Source organism: Glycine soja, chromosome 18, assembly GCF_004193775.1.
Source record: "Glycine soja cultivar W05 chromosome 18, ASM419377v2, whole genome shotgun sequence".
NCBI lineage: Eukaryota > Viridiplantae > Streptophyta > Magnoliopsida > Fabales > Fabaceae > Glycine > Glycine soja.
The window spans coordinates 5,819,942-5,840,694 of NC_041019.1; the positions used below are offsets into that span (position 1 = coordinate 5,819,942).

Consider the following 20,753-nt stretch of genomic DNA (forward strand, 5'->3'; position numbering starts at 1 on the left):
TCAAGCCTGTTGTTAGAGCAGAGAGATAAGGGTGTGGGGCCTTGCTTCGAGGGAAGGTACCTCCTGAAAAGTGACTTTACGTAATTCTTGCATGCCTTTATTCATAGTATGTGTTTGTATTTATACAATGCATGAATGATTTTGAAAGCACGTAACTAATATGCTAACTGCTTTAACGGAAATAACTAGCTTATGTAACTACTAATTGATTAACAAAGCTAGTGCACCATTTGCTTCTAAGTTTCGTAATCTTCTAAGTAACTGGGCCTCGATGTTGCGCGTTTGGGCCTGGTTATGCTGTCCTCGGTGCAATGTTTATGGTGCCTTCGCCCATACGTGAACTGCTGCTATCAATACCTCCGCCCGCGAACACCACCTTGTCCTCAAGGAGGTAAAGATCGCAAACCCGTGCCCATTCCTCCCACGTCGTGTCTTTAGGTGGTTGTCCTTCCCACTGGATTAAAACAAGACGTGTTGGCGGAGATGTGGAATGGTCCTATTTAGAGCTTAAGATGCAAAGGGGGCGAGAAACAGGTTTCTGGGCAATAAACTGTAGTGGTGAAGTGTCTGGTGACGGCGGAGGAGGGCCGTGATGCTCTCGTAAGATCGAACTATGGAAGACAGGGTGGATGCAGGCCCCTTCTGGTAGCTGAAGAGGATAGGAAACCTGTCCAATGCGTTCCATCACTTGGAAGGGCCCGAAGTACCTCTTGGATAGCTTTGGGTGTAGTGACCCCGTGACTGAGCGTTGACGGAAAGGCCGTAGCTTGACGTAGACCCATTGTCCGACGGTGTAAGATATATCCCAGCGTTTTGTATTAGCTAACTTCTTCATGTTGTCTTGGGCTTTGGTAAGGCGACGCTGTAGTTTGTGATGAATCTCCTGTCTAGAAGTTATCATTGAATCGACGGCTTCGTTGGGTGATGTTCCTTGGAGATAATGAGCCAAAGTTGGTGGTGGTTTGCCGTAAACGATTTCGAAGGGGGTGAGACCGGCGCTGGAATGGAGTGAGGTATTGTAACTCCATTATGCCAATGTGAAGTAGCGGTACCAATTGGCCGATTGTTCATGGACAAAAGCTCTCAAATACTGTTCCAAGATACGGTTCATAACCTCCGTTTGATCGTCGGACTGCGGATGATAGGCCGTGCTCATGCGGAGGCGCGTCCCACTCAACCGGAAAAGCTCACGCAGAAGGAGATTAAGAAGAGTGGGTCTCTGTCGAAGACGATGCTTTTGGGGAATCCATGGTGTTTACACACGATATCCATGAACAGGGTCGCAACCTTGAAGGCGGAGTGATTAGTGGCTAATGCTCCGAGGTGAACAACTTTGGAATATCGATTCACTACTACCAGTATAACGGTGTATCCATGAGACTGTGGGAGATGAGTAATGAAGTCCATGGAGATGTCTTCCCAGACTCCTGAAGGGATTGGCAGTGGTTGGAGCAAACCAGCTGGCCGTTGAGTGATCATCTTCGTTTGTTGGCAGGTGGTGCATTCCCTGATAAACCGTTTAACATCTTTTCGGAGGGAGGACCAATAGAAGCTGGATTCGATCTTGTGAGTTGTTTTGGTGACTCCGAAGTGTCCTCCTAATGGGGTGGCGTGGAACTCGAGCATTAGGGTAGGAATGTATGGATTATCGTGGTTGATCCATATGCGGTTTCTGAAGAATAGCAGTTTGTTGTGAATGCGATATTCAGAATGGTCTTCGAGTTGAGAACGTACTTTAGAGATCAGTGTTTGAAACTCAGTACTGGAGTTCAAGGTGCGCCTAAGGTCATCCATGAAGTCGGGGTGGGGTACCGAGAGGAGCAACAATGCACCAGAAGAACCAGAGTTCGTCCGGGATAAAGCGTCTGCGACGGCGTTGGATGATCCTGTCTTATATTGGATCATGTAATCAAAGCCCAAGAGTTTAGAGAGGTAATAATGTTGTTCTGGGGTTTGGACGACTTGTGACATGAGCTCACGAAGGCTTTTGTGATTTGTGAGTATGGTGAACGAATGCCCCAAGAGGTATTGATGCCATTTTCGTACGGCGGAGACGATTGTGTGAAGCTCGCGAACGTACGTAGAGGAGTGGAGCATGTGTGGACCAAATTTCTTGCTAAAAAATGCAAGAGGGTGACCCTTTTGCATGAGGACGACGCCCATGTCGGTACCGGAGGCGTCGGTCTCGATTACGAATGGCTCGTTGAAGTCTGGTAAGGTGAGAACCGGAGCTGAGGTCATGGCCTTCTTAAGTTGCTCGAAGGCAGATTGTGCAGTTGATGACCACTCAAACGCGTCCTTGCCCAGGAGAGAAGTCAGAGGGGCTGGAATCGTGGCGTAGTTCTTAATGAACTTACGGTAAAAACCGGTGAGTCCGAGGAATGCCCTGAGGTCCTTGGATGAAGCAGGGGTGGGCCATTGCACCATGGCGCGGATTTTTGATGGTTCTGGCTCAACTCCTCTGCCAAAGACAACATGACCGAGATATTCAACCTGGTTCTGCGCGAAGAGGCATTTGCTCCGTTTCAGGTAGAATTGACCCTGTAACAGCGTCTGAAATATGCTCTCAAGGTGTTGAATATAGGAAGACAAGGACTTGCTATAAACCAAGATGTCATCAAAGAAGACAGCAGTGAATCGCCGGAGGAATGGAGTTAGAAGGTTGTTCATGGCTGCCTGAAAAGTTGACGGTGCATTACAAAGGCCGAACGACATTGCGCGATATTCGTAGTGCCCTTGGTGTGTTCGAAACGTCGTTTTCTCAATGTCAGGAGTGTGCATAAGAATCTGATGAAAGCCTTGTCTAAGATCCAGCTTCGAAAAACAAGAGGCATGGCCGAGTTCATCAAGCTACTTGTCTATTGTCGGAATCGGGAATCGGTCGCGAACAGTGGCCGTGTTAAGCGCACGATAGTCGACACACATTCTCCAGGTGCCATCTTTCTTCTTTACTAGGAGAACTGGGGAGGAGCATGGGCTGGTGCTGGGCTGGATTAATCCCAATGATAGGAGCTCCGTTACTTGCTTCTCTATTTCAGACTTTTGGAACTGTGGATATCGGTAAGGACGTACATTGATGGGAGCTGTGTTTGGGAGGAGGTTAATATGGTGGACTATTTGGCGTGGTGGTGGTAAGGTTGAAGGGTTTTGGAAGAGTTTTTGGAACTGAGTGAGGAGGGCTTCAATTGCTGGTATCGGGTGAGGAAGAAGGGTTTGTGGGTCGGGTTGGGTGGGTATGATACTCAAATGGAACAGGGCCAAAGCTGACCCGGTGTGGATTAAACGTTTTACCTGGGGTGCTGAAATAGAGCGAGGCCCATTTGAGATGTCCGCGTGAAGCTCGATTGGACGACCCATGTAGGTGAACTTCATAGAAAATGAGGTGTAATTAGTGGTTATCAGCCCAAATTGCCGTAACCACTCTATCCCCAAGACTGCGTCCGCGCCACTAATCGGAAGTAGATGAAATGTCACCGTGAACTAGTGACCTTGGAGAGAAAGCGAAGTCTCTGGACACACTTGGTTGCAGTCAAGTACGGATCCATTGCCAACCAAAACGTGAAGTGGGCTCGTGCTCTGAGGTTTCAAACGTAGGAACTGAGCTATGCGGGGCTGAAGGAAGTTGTGGGTACTCCCACTATCTATGAGAATGGTGAGGTTAGTGTGGTTGATGATACCATTGAGACGGAAAGTTTCTGAGGAATGGAGGCCAGAAAGTGCGTGAAGGCTTATGTGGGGTGGGTTGGTGTCTGGGTCTAGAGTGAGGGGTGTAGGTGGTTCCATGTCTAGTGATGGTGTGTCTAATGTGGGCTCGTCGGAGTTGTCAGCTATGAACAAGAGTACGCGCCCTTTGCAGCGATGAGAAGAGCTCCATTTCTCATCACAATTATAACATAGCCCTTTCTCACGACGTAGGGCAATCTCGTCGGGGGTTCTCTGGACATATGTGGGTTTCTGTTTCTGGCTGGTATTGGGAGGATTATATAGTGGGGAAGGTGAAGGGTGAGGGCGTGAGGATGTTTGTCTATGATCACGCAGTTTATCTTCTTGGAGCTTTGCGAGGGCCATGGCCTATGGCAGAGAGATGGGCTGCAAAGCTAACACCTCACGACGAATATCGGATGTTAGCCCAGAGATAAAGCAACTTAACAAGAAGGGGGGAGGCAAACCTATCACGCAATTCGCAAGTCTTTCAAATTCTGTTAAGTATTCGTTCACCGAGCCTCATTGAGTTAGCTTGAAGAGAGCTCCTTTTGGATCATCATAATATGAAGGAGCGAATCTAGATTCTAGGGCCTGCAAGAAACCAGACCAAGACATAATAAACCCGTTTCTAAACATCCATTGATACCAGCTTAATGGGGTGCCGTCAAGATAAAACGAGGCCACTGTTATACGCTCTTCCTCCGGTGTGCTTTGATATTCAAATAACTGGGATATCTTGAATATCTAGCCCATGGGGTCGCGACCATCGAATCTGGGAATATCCAACTTGATGAAATTTCGCTGATGGAAGTGATTGCTAGATGTATGTGGCAGCTGTTTAGGGGATCGTAAGTGAAGATGGTCGAGAATGGAGTCGACTTTGCCAGAGAGCTCTGTGTACTTGTCGACAAGGTCTGCGTGCTTATCGATAAGAGTGGATTGGTTGGTGGAGAGGTGAGCAATGGCGTCTTTGAGCCTGTCTGTGGTGGTTTTTCTGGTGGCGTGGTCTGCCATGGCAGAGATGACGGCGGCAGGTCAAACCAGTGTTAGAGCAGAGAGCGTGGGGAAGGAGAAGAGAACGTGGGGGAGAGAGAGATAAGGGTGTGGGGCCTTGCTTCGAGGGAAGGTACCTCTTGGAAAGTGACTTTACGTAATTCTTGCATGCCTTTATTCATAGTATGTGTTTGTATTTATATAATGCATGAACGATTTTGAAAGCACGTAACAGTACGTAACTAACATGCTAACTGCTTTAACGGAAATAACTAGCTTATGTAACTACTAACTGATTAACAAAGCTAGTGCACCATTTGCTTCTAAGTTTCATAATCTTCTAAGTAACTGGGCCTCGATGTTGCGCGTTTGGGCCTGGTTATGCTGTCCTCGGGTGCAATGTTTATGGTGCCTTCGTCCATACGTGAACTGCTGCTATCACCCGTCGGGCTCATTGTGAATGTATGAATACATGAATTTTGATGATGCCAAAGAAGAATCATACAAGGCCGCTTCAAAGGATAAACATTTGCATCAAGATTAATTCAAGAATATTTCAACAAACAAAGCCTTGTTTCAAGAAGGGGACATTGGAAATTCGAATTCAAAAGTCATAACCCTTCAAATTATAACTGTGTAATCGATTACACAAACATTGTAATTGATTACTAGTAGAGAGTTTTCAGAAAATCTGCCAACAGTCACATCTTTTGATTGAATTTGTGAATGACCATCAAAGACCTATAAATAGGTGACTTGGGCACGAATTTTGAAGAGAGAGTTTTACTGATCCAAAATGTCTTATCCTCTCAAAAGACAATGAGAGAGATTTCAAGATAACTTCATTGTCAAATGCTCTCTCAAAAGAAACTCTTGGGCAAACACTTGCAAATCCATTAAGAATTCATCCATGGACTTCAATTGATCTCTTCAAGAGAGAATTCCTTTTCTTTCTTCTCATTCAAAGATATTGATTAAGGGACTGATGGTCTCTTAAGTTGTAAGGATTCCTGAACACAAGGGATGAGTTGTCCTTGTGTGATTCAGACTTTGTAAACGGATTTTTACAAAGGGAGTGAAAAATCTCAAGTGGGTTGCTTGAGTACTGGACGTAGGCACGGACTTTGTCGAACCAGTATAAAAACTGTGTTTGCATTCTGTCTTCCCTTATCTCATTTATTTTGTTACAATCAATTTTGTTTTTCATGTTTAAAGAACATTATTAAATTGATTGTTGTTTCTTCTGCATTCTAAGCTTATCCTTCTTAAGTTATTGAGGCCGCTGGTCCAACACTCATTGCACCATCGCCGCTGCCGACAAGGCCACCTCCGTCGTAGAGTAAGACCATCACAAGAAGGTTCTCTGTAAAATCTAAGATCTGAGTTTTTTTAGATCTGAAATCTAAGTTTTTTATTTTAGATTTGAGATCTGTGGAGCATCATGCAACTTTCGCTCTGCCAACTACGTCCTCCTCCACCAGACCGCAACTTCTTCACCGACGACTACGACAACGACTTCTTCTCCGGCGGCGACGGTGGCTGCTTCTTTTCCACCTCCTTGCTGGCGACAACTCCCACCACCACCACCACCACCGTCACGCCAACAACCTCCCTGCGTCGCTGCCACTCTTCTACTTCCTTCATTTTTCCTCTCCCTGCTTGTGTGTTTTTTCTAAGTGTGCCTTCGATTATTGTTATTTTTTAAATTGTTTTGGTTTTGTTTTTTCATTTGCCTCCCCCCCCCTCTGTTCATGCTTTTAAAGATTACGTTGTGACTGGTTTTGAGAGAGTAGGACTTGATAGATTGGTGGTGTGGGATGACGTTGCTGATGCTGGGTTTGCAGAAAGGGACAAATGTAAGCGTTTGATAGGAAACTCTTTCTACTATAATGTTAATACATGAAACTCTTTACCATAAAACCAAAAAAAATAAATTTACTAGTAGATTTCTGTTTTATGTACACTAATTCACGTTTTGCTCAATGATAAAGGAATATGTTTTTTAAAACTTCAATAACATTTTTCTAAACATAATTACTACCAAAGTAGTAAGAAATGTACTAAATGAAAATTCTATTATTATCATTTTCATCAATAATTATTCGCTATAAAGATTTGTTAGATATATGTATATGCTAATACTTTTTTGGCCAACTTGAAATTTTAACATTGTGGGAGGAAATAATAAATATAAGAAGAAATTACTTATTTAGTTTTTATGTTATTTTTTTATTTAATTTGATACTCTAATTTTTAGAAAGTTTATTTTGGTGATTTATGTTTTAAAAAGGACCAAAATGATTTTTTCATATGTTTTAAAATAATACTGGTAATGATTTTCAAAAATTTGAAGCTAAAAATTGTCACAAAATATATGTTGTTTTTCTTCATATTTCTCTTGGTCTTCATTCTCCTTCCCTCTCAGTTCTTCACTAAAAAACATAGTTCACCAGGATATGCTTCCAAATTTCATATCTAAATCAGATCTATATCGCGAGGACGATGTGCTGGAGCATCATGACAGAGAAGGGGTTGTCAGCGAGGACAAAGTTGAGGATGATACGTTGGAGCACTGCAACAGAGAAGGGGTTGTTGGCGAGGACGAACTTGAAGATGATGCGCTGAAGCAATACATCAAAGAAGGGTCTGTCAATGGTGAGGAGGAAGTTGAAGACAATGTGCTCAGATCCAATACACATAAGCTTATGAAACCTCTGTTGGCCGTGTGTTGTCTAGTGAAGAATCGGGAGAATAAAGGAGATAGAAGAAGAAGAAAAAAAAATGATATATTTTGTGACAGTTTTTAATTGTCAATTTTAAAAAATTATTAACGGTGTTAGCTCAAAATAGATGGAAGGATCATTTTTTTAAAACATAAAGGATTAAAGTGAACAAAAAAATAAAATAAAAGACTAAATAAGTCATTTGGCCTAAATATAAAAGTAATGTGTAACTAGTTCCAAATGGAAAGCATGCCACCCAATGACCACATGGGAGAAAGAAGCAATCCCTTTGAGCATCAAAGCAAATGGCATACAAATGCTAGAGGTCATTGCTAGTCTCCCCTTCCCTTGATGACTTTCCTTCCATAGAAGAATTCCCTGCAATGCAAGCCACATTGTGAGATCCTCTTCTTCATTAGAGAGAGATTCATCAGATGAACCCCAACTTGGAAGAACATCATCTTTACTAGGCAGTAGTGGAGCTTGTTCTAAAATCAGTTGCACTTGTTGGAATTCTTCCCTTTCTTCGCCATTAGTTTGGAACATTTTGAAGATTTTCAGGGCAAGTAAGACTAGCACGGGTACCACACCTGTATTAATCACATGATGTACATTTAATAAATTGAGTCCTTTCCAAAAAAATTTGACGAAATTCTTTTATCTAATTAAAGAGATTTTGAAAGTTAATTATACTACCTGATCCTGTTAAATATATGATCCATCTTTGTTCATAAGATACATTCACATCAAACCTTTCTTCATCAGAAACACTCTGAAAGATAGATCAGTTGAAGTTAAACAGATTTTGAGACCTCCATATACAGGATAGGATAGTATTTAGATTAGGGAAATGCTATATATATGGACAACTAATGTGCCTAACCGTTGGATTACATGTGAATTAGTGCAGAAGAGTTATGCTGTGACACAAATCCACCTACAAAATTGGTAAAATATAATCCAATAGAAAGTCAAAACAATTAGATGGTGATCAACTGACCAAAAAACTAAGAAAGTTGGATCCATTTACCTCTCTGTCACCTGGAGTTGTTAATATTGCAGTGTTTGACTCCAAAAGAACAAGGTTTAATAATACACGTAAACCATTATACAAAGAACATCTATGGCTTGTGAAGGATGTATTGTAGATACTAGATAAGTGCATTCGAAGAGAAGTTCTATTCTACCTGTATGTAGATGTTACCATTTTATGTTGTCATGGTAATACCATATATTTGAAGTTGAATGAAGAATATAAATATATATTTGATCATAGTACTGATTGTTTCAATAAATACCTCTACATTTTGAAGGTTCATATTGTCAACTGCCACATAATAAGTAAATGATTGTGATATTTTCTATGTGATGCTGCCACTTCCTGGAATTAAAATAGACAAATAATACAGATGATAAGATCATAATAAAAAGAAAAAGTATGGAGCATATGAGCACAGCTTTTACTGTGAGATAGTATTCCAGTACAATGTTGCATTAGGGAATAATGGGTCCTCTTTCCACTCAACAAGCCTTTTTCTTCCTGCATGTTTATGTAAGATTAGTGAGTACATATAATGTATGCAATCTATGTTAATCAAACTTCAATCAATCACCTTCATAGACTGCACTAACATTGAGTTGATTTTTATCAAACGTGAGCAGTAGGGTCCCAATTGTAAATTTGCAGACCCACAAAAGCCAAGAGCAAGAGCAAAGCATGCTGCTTGTAAGAAAGATAGGCAAAACAAATAATTCGCACTCAATTTGGTTAACAAATTTCCCATTTCATTATATAAGACAAGAATCTAAAGCTATGACTATGAGCACAAAACTGGTTAATCAACACCATCCTGATTTCCAAATCAATTACAAGAAAGCAAAGAAAAACATAAAATTCATGTAGAGTAACTAAGGATATTATTAGAACAAATTACACTAACATCCTCCCAGGGTATATTGAAATTGCACATGACTTCATGCTTTACTTAACGTTTACAACAACTCCCTTATGCATTACTTAACGTTTACAACAACTCCCTTATGCAGTTGATAGGTAGAGGACCATAAGGCCCAAAAGAAGCATCAACCCACCAAGGCATCAACAGATTATGCTATAGGTTGAGGAGCTGGCTTGGCTAGGAGATGTTATCTGCCATTTACCATTCTGTTATGCTTTTCCATTTCCTTTGGGTTATGCTTTTCTGTTATTCTTTTACATTTCCGTTAGTGCCCTGTACACAACACTCCATATGATGTTATAAATACTTATGAATCATGTAAGAAGGAGATAAGAAAAATACAGAAAAATTCTCTCTTCTCACCTTTGTGTTTGGGAAGCCCTTAGTCCTCCAATTCTAAAGGATTATTCTGGTTCCTAACAATTTTGGTGCTTTCATTGTAATATATAAATGATATCAGCATTATATTTTTCAAATAATTAAGAAGGATTAGTGTAAGGGTAAAAAAGAGAGGATATCAAAGAATTTTGATGTCAGAAAGTGTTAGTATAATTTATTCTAATTTTTTTTACCAAAGAGAATTATTGCTTTTCTATTTCTATAATTTGTTTAATGCAGAAAGGAACATTATGATAAATGGTGACCTGATACTTTGTTCGAGTAGATTGGGCTAAAGTCCAATCTTGCAGCATCGATTTAGCTCTATGCCAAACTAGCAATAGTTTCTTCCACTAAATTCCAAAGCTCATTCCTCCGTTTCCACAGGCTCCATAACAACATGGCACATTTACTCAAGTTTTCTGATAACTCCCACACAGAAGTACTCCTCGGACACGTAAGAAAATAGTGGAATGAATTCTCCATACCTTGATTACAAAAAAGGCATTAAGAGGGAATTAAATGGGGGGAAATGTAAAAAATAGCATACATATTGATGCAATCCTCCCTAGGAAGAGACCAGTCACTAAAGTCATGAGTAAGAGGTTCCAAGAGGATTGTGCTAGAGTTGCTGAAGAAGGCCCTAGCATTCTCATGAACTTCAGGATAGATTTCTGAGCCCATGGGTCAAGGTTGGGTCTAATTATCTTTGTACATATTAGACTAGAATGTCATTATATTTGGTCCTTGCATTTAGGACTCCATAATGTAGATAGGATACCCTAGAAATATAGGATTTTTCAGCCCTTGTATTTTAGGGCACAAACTAGTTTTTGTATAAGAGATAGTTTTGTAATTTCACATGCACTAAGTGAATATTTGATGTGGGTGTTGAGAAATAAATTTAATTGAATTGGTAGAAGCCCAATCCAATTAAATTTTAGAGAGGGAGGTGAGCATTTGCTTACTACACCCCATTGTCACATTATATAGTCACACTTTGTACATGTCCTTCATGCTTTACATGTCTCATGACACCTAAGCACACTTAGTGGGGAATCTTGGAATTGATCTTGGATTAGTGGGCTGAACCATAACTAAAATTCACTAATCATAATTAGTAAAATTTTGGCTCCAAAGTTTGGCTCCACAAATTCAATTTCAAATTCAAGTGAAATTTGAATTGAAATTCAAATTTCCCTCCAATTTTGTGTGACACTTAGGCTATAAATAGATATCATGTATGTGCATTTTTTCAACTTTGATCATTTGAAAATTAAACTTCAGATTTCAGAGCTCTTGAGCACAAAATTTTGTGTTCTTCTCTTCCTCCCCCTTCATTCATCTCCTTCTTCCTCCAAGCTCTTATCCATGGCCTCCTATGGTGGTGAGCTTCTTCTAGACTCATCTTCTCATTGAAGTAGCGTCTCCTCTCTCTCTCTCTCTCTCTTCCTTCTTCATTTCGCTGTCATTCATCTTCCATGAAGTAAAGGAATCCATTGATGAAGAAGATTCTAGGCCTACAAGCTCCAATGGAGCTTACATCACATATACACTTCAAAGATTTTATAAATTTATAAAAGCATAAAAAACTCATCAAAAAACACTTGAAAGTTGCCATTCTTTACCTCTTAGAAGAAGAAAATGGAAAATATGATCATTCCAACTTCTTTAAGTGGCTGTAGGGTTGCTCATGGTTTAGTTATTTATATAACTATACTCACAATTAATAAGTAATTAGATTATAAGTAATTATTATAACTATAAGCATAACTAATTTTATATAATTAGTTATAATTTGATATAATCAATTATTATTTTTAAGATATGAATACCTATATAATTGGTTATGAATAAACTAATTATATAATCAGTTATATTTAAAATTAATTACATAACTGATGAATGAATAAAAATAAGTTATTTGAAATAACTATTTCCATAAAAATTAGTTATAATTTTATAATTATAACTATTTTTTAAATAGAAGGAAGTTATTTAAAATAGTTATAATTATTAGAGTTGTCAAAATGAATTCAAACTCATGTATTAATCTAGCATAGCACTAGTTTGGGTCAGGCCCAAGAAAGAAAAAAATTTCACTGTTGTTATAAAACTTGACCTGGTTCACTTGAGTTGAACTCATGGTGGGTCGGGTTGGCCTACCTAATCCACCTAAAAAAATAATCTATTAGTATTTTGTAATATTTTTTACGACTTTAAAATATTTTATTTATTTAAATAGATATAGAGTAAAACTCACCTAAAATATACTTTTAGTATTTTATAATATCGGTTAACATTACTATATTTAGTGTTTTGCTTAAGACTATTTTTAAAATTTATTATTATTGTTTTAGACTTTTAGCTTGTGATAATATGTCTGGTTGGGGTGTGTAGATAGTGAAAATTTTAATTTAACTAATATTTTTCTAAAAAAGTAATTTTTTTGTTGAATTTTCTTTTTATAAAAAATACAAATATTTTTTATTTTATTCTAAGTGGGTTTGTGGACCAATCAGTTTAATCCAAACTTGTGGTATGTCAGATCACTTTTTCCTACAATCAACTTTAAGTGAATCAGATTGAACTAATCAATTTAAGAAGGGATCAAGATGGACCAGACCTAATAAACAGAACCAGTTCATTTTGACCGTTATAATAAGGTTTTTTTTCCCGTAAATACACCTTCTCTCCCTCTACTTTTTCTCAATCTACACTACTTTACAATTTAATTTCCAATATACACCAATATACACTACTTGGGACTTTCTCTCTCCTTTTTGTTTTTTTAATTTAAAATATTATAAAATATAAATATTATATTATATAGTTTTTTAATTGGTTTTAAAATTACTTATTTATTAAATTAATTTTTTTAATTTTTTTTTAATTTTTTTTAAAGAAAATGATATTATTAAATATAATTATTTTTGTTTTATTATTTAATTTACTTAACATATTTTTTAGGTGAATATTTTTATTTAAAATTTGAATTTTGTAATATAATTATATTACTAAATATAATTAGTTTATTTATGTCATTAAATTTAATTAAAAATGAGAAGACTTTTTGTTTAACAACTTATTTATAAAAGAACATTATATTGCATTATCAATAAAATACTTAAACAATTACACTTGACTAAGGAAATTAAGATGAGGATATTTTAGGACAATTGTTTCTGTTGTGATCATGTTGTCGTCAAATTCCATATTTTGTCTACTTTTCGTTCATTTTCTTCTTCATCCAGTAGAAATGCGAGTTGAAAACGAGATGACTCTTTGTCGTCCTCTTTCTCCTTGGACCATGACCCCACTCCACTGATCTCATTCGTATTCTTGTCACATTGATTCGAGTGGCAGCAAAAAAATAACTGGTAATTAAATATCTTGAGAGATATTTTCAATATATTTTTATTATAAAAAATAGTTCATATTTAGTAGTTATCAGTATCTTTTGGATATTTTAATCTTTTCTTTTCATGTCTGCAAGCCATAAATAATAAAAATATCAATTCTTATTACTTAAGCAAAAAATAACTGCTAAATAAATATTTTTAAAGATATTTTTAATATTTTTATTTAAAGATATTTTTTAATACAACAGTTATTACTCTTTGAAATTTTATGTCTATTGTATAAGATAGATGTATCAATTATTTTTTTTACTGTGTTTTTTAGTTTATTTTAATACTATTAACTAATTTTCTTATTTTTTTAAATTAACGAACATAACAAAAAAAATATCAACACCACATAAATTTAACTACAAAAGTACATACAAAGTAACTAAAAAATTTTACTCTGATTTTATCCAATTTTTTTATTTTTCTTTATCTGTATATTTTTTCTTTAAAAAAAATAAAAAAAATTATAAAATTTAATTTAACAAATAAGTAATTTTAAAACCAATTAAAAAAATTATATAATATAATATTTATATTTTATAATATTTTAAATTAAAAAAAACAAAAAGGAGAGAGAAAGTTCCAAGTATATATTAAAAATTAAATTACAAAGTAGTTTAGTTTGAAAAAAAGTAGGAGAAAAAATGTGTATTTAGGAAAAAAACCAATATAATAACTACAAAACTAGTTATAATTTTATAACTACTTATATAAAATTAGTTATAGTTATAATTATACTTATTATTTTAAAACTAATTTTTTTGAACAATTCTAAGAATGTGTTTGGTTTTCCGGTAGTGTGTTCCGATGCACGTTCAATCCAATTCATGCGTGTAGTGTCATTGAAATGAAGTGCGTTTGTTTGTAGCTTCTCAACGGAAAATAAAATACATCCTAAATTAACTAAAAACTTAAAACAAGTTCTAATCCGTTGTACTAATGAGAAAGTGGACAGAGAACAAGAAGTTCAGCATGCATGAACTAACCAAGGAGCCAAAATGACACTACCACAGTGATGCAAGACAGGACATCATTCCACGTGGCATCCATTGATGGATGTCATTGGTTGCTCCTTCATGGTTGGTTTCCTCTGCACTGCAGATACATGAGAGTCAACACACCATTCTTGTTCCATTCTTCAACCTGATTCAAAAGTTAGATGATATCCGAAGAAGAATAATAATGAAAGATATAATTATTTGAAGGCTAAAATATATTTGTATTTTTTTATAAATATTTAATTTTTATGTTTGTTTTTTAATAATTTTTTTTTTTATAAAATAACAATTTTATTTTTAGTTCTTAATATATTATTTTAGCTCCTAATAAATAGTAAATTTTGTGTTTGTTCTTTGATAAAAAAATTATTTTTTATTAGTCATTTTGAAAAAGACCAATAACAAATGAATATTTTTTTATCATAGAACAAAAATAAAATTTATTAATTTATCAGGGATTAAAAAAATGTCAAAAAAGAAAAAATAAAATTATTTTATTAAAGATTCAATGTAAAAAAATCATAAAAATATAAAATTTAAATATTTATTAATAATCAAAAACATAATTTATCCTTTAAACTCCTTTCTTCTTGTGAGCAACATGAGAGAAGAGATGCAACTTGGTTGTAAAAATATTTTCTCTTGAATGAACATGATGGAGTGATTCAATTGAATTCATTGGACTCAAAGATCAATGCAATTGCTAAAGTTTATGAACTTAGATTTATGTGTGTTTCAAGTGTTTGTGTGACCAAGATGCTAAGTTTTATTGCTTCTTTGTTGTAAAAATATTTTCTCTGAACATGATGGAGTGATTCAATTGAATTTATTTGGGGAGAGTGAAAGTTAGATGAGTATCTTTTTTTGGTCGACATGGTATTTCATTTTTTATTTAATTAATAGTAATATTAAATAATGATTATGCTTTTTAACTCTTCGTCTATTAGGGGGTGTTTGGTTTATCTGTTTTTATTTTTATTGGAAATAGAAAATGGTGATAAAAATGCGTTTGGTTAGATTTTTAAAAACATTTTCAGTAAAAATATTTTCTCGAACGAACCAAAAACAGGAAACGATAAAATCTCATTTTCAGTTGAAAGCAAAAATTTCATTTTGGGTAAAATGAAAACGCGGTGATAAAGAATGTAATTTTAAGTAAATATAAAAATATATTTTCTTTTGAAAACACATTTTCAATATTTTTATTTCTTGAAAGCAGAAAACAAGAAGTCAAACAACACATGTTTTCAGAGTTCTAATCTTTTAAAAATGAAAACAATTTTTAGAAAATGAAAACAGAAAAAACATAAAATAAAAATACAAACCAAACACATCCTTAATTATTATTATTCGTCAAGTATAGTGGATTGCCTTGGTGTTGATATAATTGGTAAGAAAATGTTGAAAGAAAATTTATCCCTTTAATAAATCATTTCAATTCTATATTTTGGATTAATGGGACGTAAAATGATTTCAAATATTGAAAGTTAAAAAGAAAAATAGTAATCACACATCATCTTTTACTTTCTTTTGATAATCGCACATTATCTTTTGCTTTTACACACATTTTATTGCAGCATTTGAATTTAACTGGTCCAATTAATTTGAATCGAATCTACTTTATGCCATCCTTAATTTTTTGGTGGAGGAGGAAGGTTTCAAATTTATCACTACGCAACATTAGAGACACAGGCGGATACACATAATCATGTGGGGCAATTGCTCCCACTAGATTATTTATTTATTTATTAATATATATATATATATATATATATATATATATATTACTTTCATAAAAGATTATATATTATTTATATTAGATTTTTTTAATTCAAAGTCCAAACAAACATAATACATTTAACATAAAAATTAGTCCAAATCATTTAGGTTAATTCTCATTATTGTTATACTAACAAAAAAATATATATCACACATTATATAGAACATACTTTCATGTAACATTCCAAAAATAATTTAATAATTATTTAGATAAATATTGTCTAAATATATTTTTTAGTTAAGGAAAAGATAGATTAAATTATTTTAATATATTAGATTGTTATATTTTTTCTAAAGATATTAGTATAATAATATATTAAATTAGATAAAAGTAATAAGAATAAAAGATAAATAAACATTGATTAAACAAATCTGGAAAGATATATATTTCAAATTATGTAATACGCTTATGTAAGGATAGATACTTCTTTTTTCTATAATCACACAAATAAATGATCATTATAATTTGTAGAAACTTAAGTACTTAGATTTCTTTTATTATGATATTATATATTTTATAACACCTTGTGATATTTTACTTTTGTGAAAATATTAGAAAATATTTCTTGTCACCCCTAAAAAAAATTCTGGATTTGGCACTGATTAGAGATCATAAATCATTCAAGGATGAAGGTACCATGCCTCCCGACCCAGACATAAAAAGTTTATTGTTGGTTTAATTTTGATCTGTAAGTGGCATGGAGTATTTCGTAAACACAATAAAATTTGTGACTTTATAAGCTGTTGGTTTTATTCAAACCTCTACGTTCAATACAAGCGTGAAAAGCGTCCTAACATTGAGGTGTCAACCTGAACCAAGTGGTTGAATAAAAGTGATTAATATCTTAAAGTTAAAGTTAAATTGTTTGAGTAATAATCGAGTTTAATCATTGGTAAATGTAATTCTAGGTCAGATTTTAGTTACCTCCTGATCAAATTTTTGGATTAGTTAAGATCTCATTTTTTGTGATAGATCAAAGGATTAAAAAAGGGTGTGAGACTGGGCTTGTGTTGTGCTTAGTGCTTACCTGCTATTTGTTCACAAAGTTAAAATTAAATATCCAAATCGAGACTGGACAACATGAAAAGAAGTAATCAGACCAGTAAAAGAAATAAACTGAATATACAACATTGATAGGGAATGGAGTGTTATTAGACATAAAATTAATTTAGTTAGTTACTAGAAATTATTTGAGTAAGTTAGTTGGTTACTCAAGTTATAGTTATTAAAAGTTATTTGAGTAAGTTAGTGTTGGTTACTTAAGTTAGTTATTTTCTATCTTTGTATAAATACATCAATTTTGTAATATTTTGATGAATGAATGAATTCGAAAACTATTGTTCATTTCTTTCATTCCTAATAAGTGTGAGTTCTTTGCTAGGGTTTCGGAAGAGAGCTCTAAGGAGGAAGATGATCTCCTCCTTATGAGTGCTAGAAAGGTAAAAAGGAAAACCGATGAGGGTGATGAGATGGAGTGTGACAACGGGAATATAAGAGAGGAGAATAAGACTCCTTATAAGGAGAAGTTGCTTGCATGCGGATAGGCTATCTCATTTTCAGAATTTGATGGTAGGTGTTATGGTAGCCAAGATAAGGAGATACCACCACCACCTATATCAAAGGATGATATGGAGAGATTCCTAGAGGTTCCTATATCTGATGAGGAATTTTTTGATCGATGTAAGCCTTGGAAGGGTTCTCTTATGGTTATAGTACTTGAGAAGAGAATAGGGTTTCACCACCTTGAAGCAAAGCTGAACCGTGATTGGCAAGGAAGGGGTCTATAAAGATTATCGATGTTCCACGTGATTATTATCAAGTGTTGTTTACGTCAGATGAGGACTACAATCATGCTTTTATGAAAGGGCCATGGATGATTGTTGATCACTACATCGTGGTGCAAATATGGAGACCTTTATTTTTGGCTAACACTTTAATGGGGAGAAAACTGGTAGTGTGGATTCGTATCCTAGAGCTTCCAATTGAACTTGTTTAACGAGAAGTTTCTATGGAGGTTAGGTTCCACGTTGGGGGAGATGCTAAAGATAGATAAGGTAACAACCATTCAATCTCGAGGCAAGTTTGCAAGAATTTGTGTGGAATTGGATCTAGATAAACCATTACAACCAAAGGCAATTGTTAGAGAATATCTACTTAATATGCAGTATGAAGGGTTGCATGTAGTTTGCTTCAAATGTGGTCGATATGGACATAGGGAGAGAGATTGTGTTCATGGTGCGGAAACAGGGAGTTCAGACATGATGGTGCACGAAAAATGACGGTGGTTGAATAGATTAGCACGACGGCAATGACAAAGAACAAACAGGAAAATAGTGCAGTTAAGACCAATAATAAGGGAGTTATGAAGACTAATCGTAAGATACTAGTTACGAATAATGTGGATGATACTTCTAAAATGGAATCTGCATTTATGGCCCTCGGTTATTGGTTAAAGAAATCCTAGGAAGAATGTGGGGAAAGACGCAATAAGGGGAGTAAATGTAGGAGGACATGCAAAAACAACAAATAAGAATAAAAAAATGAAATAGGAGACTGGTAGGTCAATGTTCAAAATTTTAGAGAATACTTTGAAAGTTTGGAAGCCCAAAAGGAGATGAAAAAGAAAGTTGGGCCAGGAGAGAAGCTAAAGTGATTGAAACATGTGGGAAACAACACGCTGATTTATCAGATAAACAATCATCGAAATATGCAGGAGTATCAATAGCCTTGATGAACGATTTAATTGATAATTATAAGGTGTCTTTATGTTTCCTCTTAGAAAATCATGCTAATGTGCAAAAACCGAAATCCATTATCAAAAGGATGAAGTTTAATGCTCATCATGTTATTGCTTCAAATGGCCAGTCAAGGCGGTTGTGGTACATGTGGAATTCTGATGTGTGGCAAATTAAAATATTGGAGGAAAATGCTCAGTTTATGTATTTAGAAGTGAAGAAAGATCAACAAGCTAGAGCTCTAGTATTTTACAACAATCTACGGTAGTCATGTTCCTTCAATGAGATCTAGTCTAAGGAATTTTTTAAGGACATATAGTGACCATATGGTGGTGCCCTGGCCTATTATCGAGGACTTTAATACAATTTTACATGAATCAGACAGAAATGGTGGTGTTGAATATCCTAGCCATAGGGTGGTGAGGGCATTTAGAAAAGTCATGGAATATTGTCACCTTTTGGATGCTCGGTTTGAAGGACCTAATTTTACATGGTCAAGGGGAGATTTATCTATGAGACTTGATAGGTTGATTATGAATCAGGCTTGGAGGTTGCAGTTTCCCAGAGCCATAGTCACCCACTTGTATCAGTACAAGTCAGATCATAAACATCTTCTTCTGAACCTTGATGTTGGGGTTCCTCCTAATAAAAGGATAAGTCCATTTAGATTCTAGGTTGCCTCACTCACTCACCCAGGTTTGAAAGGGGTAGTGGATAATAGCTGGAAAAGAGATGATGAATGGAATACAAATATTTATTCTTTGACCAATTTACTTAAAGATTGGAATAAGAATGTATTTAGCAGTATTTTCAAAAAGAAATAGATGTTGCATAGGAGACTGAAGGGTATTGACAAGAAGCTCAATGAGAGTCCTAATATTTTTTTATCCTTGTTGCAAAAAAGATTTGTGGAAAAAGCTAGAGGATGTTATGTTCCAAGAAAAACTTTTATGGTTCCGAAAATTCAAGTGCAAATGGTTGAAGTACGGGGGTAAGAACTCGTGTTATTTTGACTATACAACCATTATCAGAAGGCAAAAAAATGTTATTTCTCACTTGATGGATGAAGATGGGAACTGGGTGGCAGATTCAACTTTAATGGAGGGGATGGTGACTGATTTTTTCAAAAATTTATTTACCCAACATGATATTCTTGAGACTTTTTGTCTCAAAGGAAGATTTCCTCCATTGGAAGACAATGAGATTGATATTTTGAGCAAAGAGATATCAGATGAAGAAATGAGGAGATTTGTGTTCCTTATGGGTAGTTATAAGGCTCCCGGTGAAGATGGTTTCCAAGCTTTATTCTACCAGAGCCAATGGGAGGAGGTAGGTCCTTCTTTATGTGAGACATTGTTGTAACAATATTTTATGGCAAACCGAAAAAATTACTGGCTGAGTCACGAACAATGTCGCTTTTTTTAAGACGTTTTGTGGCACTGCCAAAAATTGTGCAAGCAGACTATCAACCACGACGTCCCCAGGATAAAACAGCCCAGATCACTGTATAAGATTCCCACTGCACTGAGGAAACATTTTCTAGAATTACACCCTCTTGTATGACTTGAAAAGTCACTCTAAAACCACCCGAAAATATAACTTGAAAAGTCACTCTAATAGTCAACCGAAAAATGTGACTTAAAAAGTCACTCTTAAAGGCAACCGAAAAATATGACTTACAAAATCACTCTTAAAGCCAACCGAAAAATGTGACTTAAAAAATCACTCTTAAAGTCAACCAAAATTTTAGAGCAACAAAAAGAAAGAAGGAGAAGTTTGTCGAAAATACATCAGCTGAAATATGGGAGGGAGAAAGAAAAGTTGAGAAAATGCTTCTCAACTAGGATAAGGAAAAAAGAAAAAATGAGCTCTCTATATATAGGGAGTGAAACACTATTCAAATGTTTATCCTTAGCGATGTGGAACTTGAAGTCTTTTTTTTTCCTTTCTTTTTTTTTAAACTTTCATCCTTTGTTCTAACAGACATCTTTTCATAAATCCTTCTGAGGTCAGAAAATTGAATATTACTTTAATTACTCTTATTCCTAAAGTTGACCATGCTAGCAAACTCTT

At 35.3% G+C, this 20,753-nt stretch overlaps 1 protein-coding gene and 1 long non-coding RNA gene across 7 annotated transcripts; both read right to left on the reverse strand.

The window, feature by feature from the left end:
- Positions 1-496: 496 nt before the first annotated feature.
- Positions 497-1,156, reverse strand: LOC114396294. Its single transcript, XM_028358195.1, has 2 exons — positions 1,092-1,156; positions 497-998 (listed from the first exon to the last, which is right to left on the reverse strand). Exons 1-2 carry the CDS (start codon positions 1,154-1,156, stop codon positions 497-499), a joined length of 567 nt encoding a protein of 188 aa, XP_028213996.1.
- Positions 1,157-7,580: 6,424 nt separating this feature from the next.
- Positions 7,581-9,817, reverse strand: LOC114396094. Of its 6 annotated transcripts, none has more exons than XR_003663217.1 (8): positions 9,743-9,817; positions 9,513-9,652; positions 8,907-8,961; positions 8,720-8,802; positions 8,452-8,608; positions 8,305-8,358; positions 8,118-8,193; positions 7,581-8,011 (listed from the first exon to the last, which is right to left on the reverse strand). It is a non-coding gene; the product is annotated as an uncharacterized LOC114396094 (long non-coding RNA). The 6 variants fall into 6 exon arrangements; XR_003663215.1 differs by having other exon boundaries at positions 9,035-9,652; XR_003663216.1 differs by having other exon boundaries at positions 8,720-8,961.
- Positions 9,818-20,753: the final 10,936 nt, after the last annotated feature.

What these genes read in the sequence shown, in the direction of transcription:
- LOC114396294 (XM_028358195.1), bottom strand. Translation starts at nt 1,156, where the DNA reads ATGAGCACGGCCTATCATCCGCAGTCCGACGATCAAACGGAGGTTATG. An exon ending in ATGAACCGTATCTTGGAACA is followed by an intron (nt 999 to 1,091) that starts GTATTTGAGAGC and finishes ACTCCATTCCAG; the next exon opens with CGCCGGTCTCACCCCCTTCG.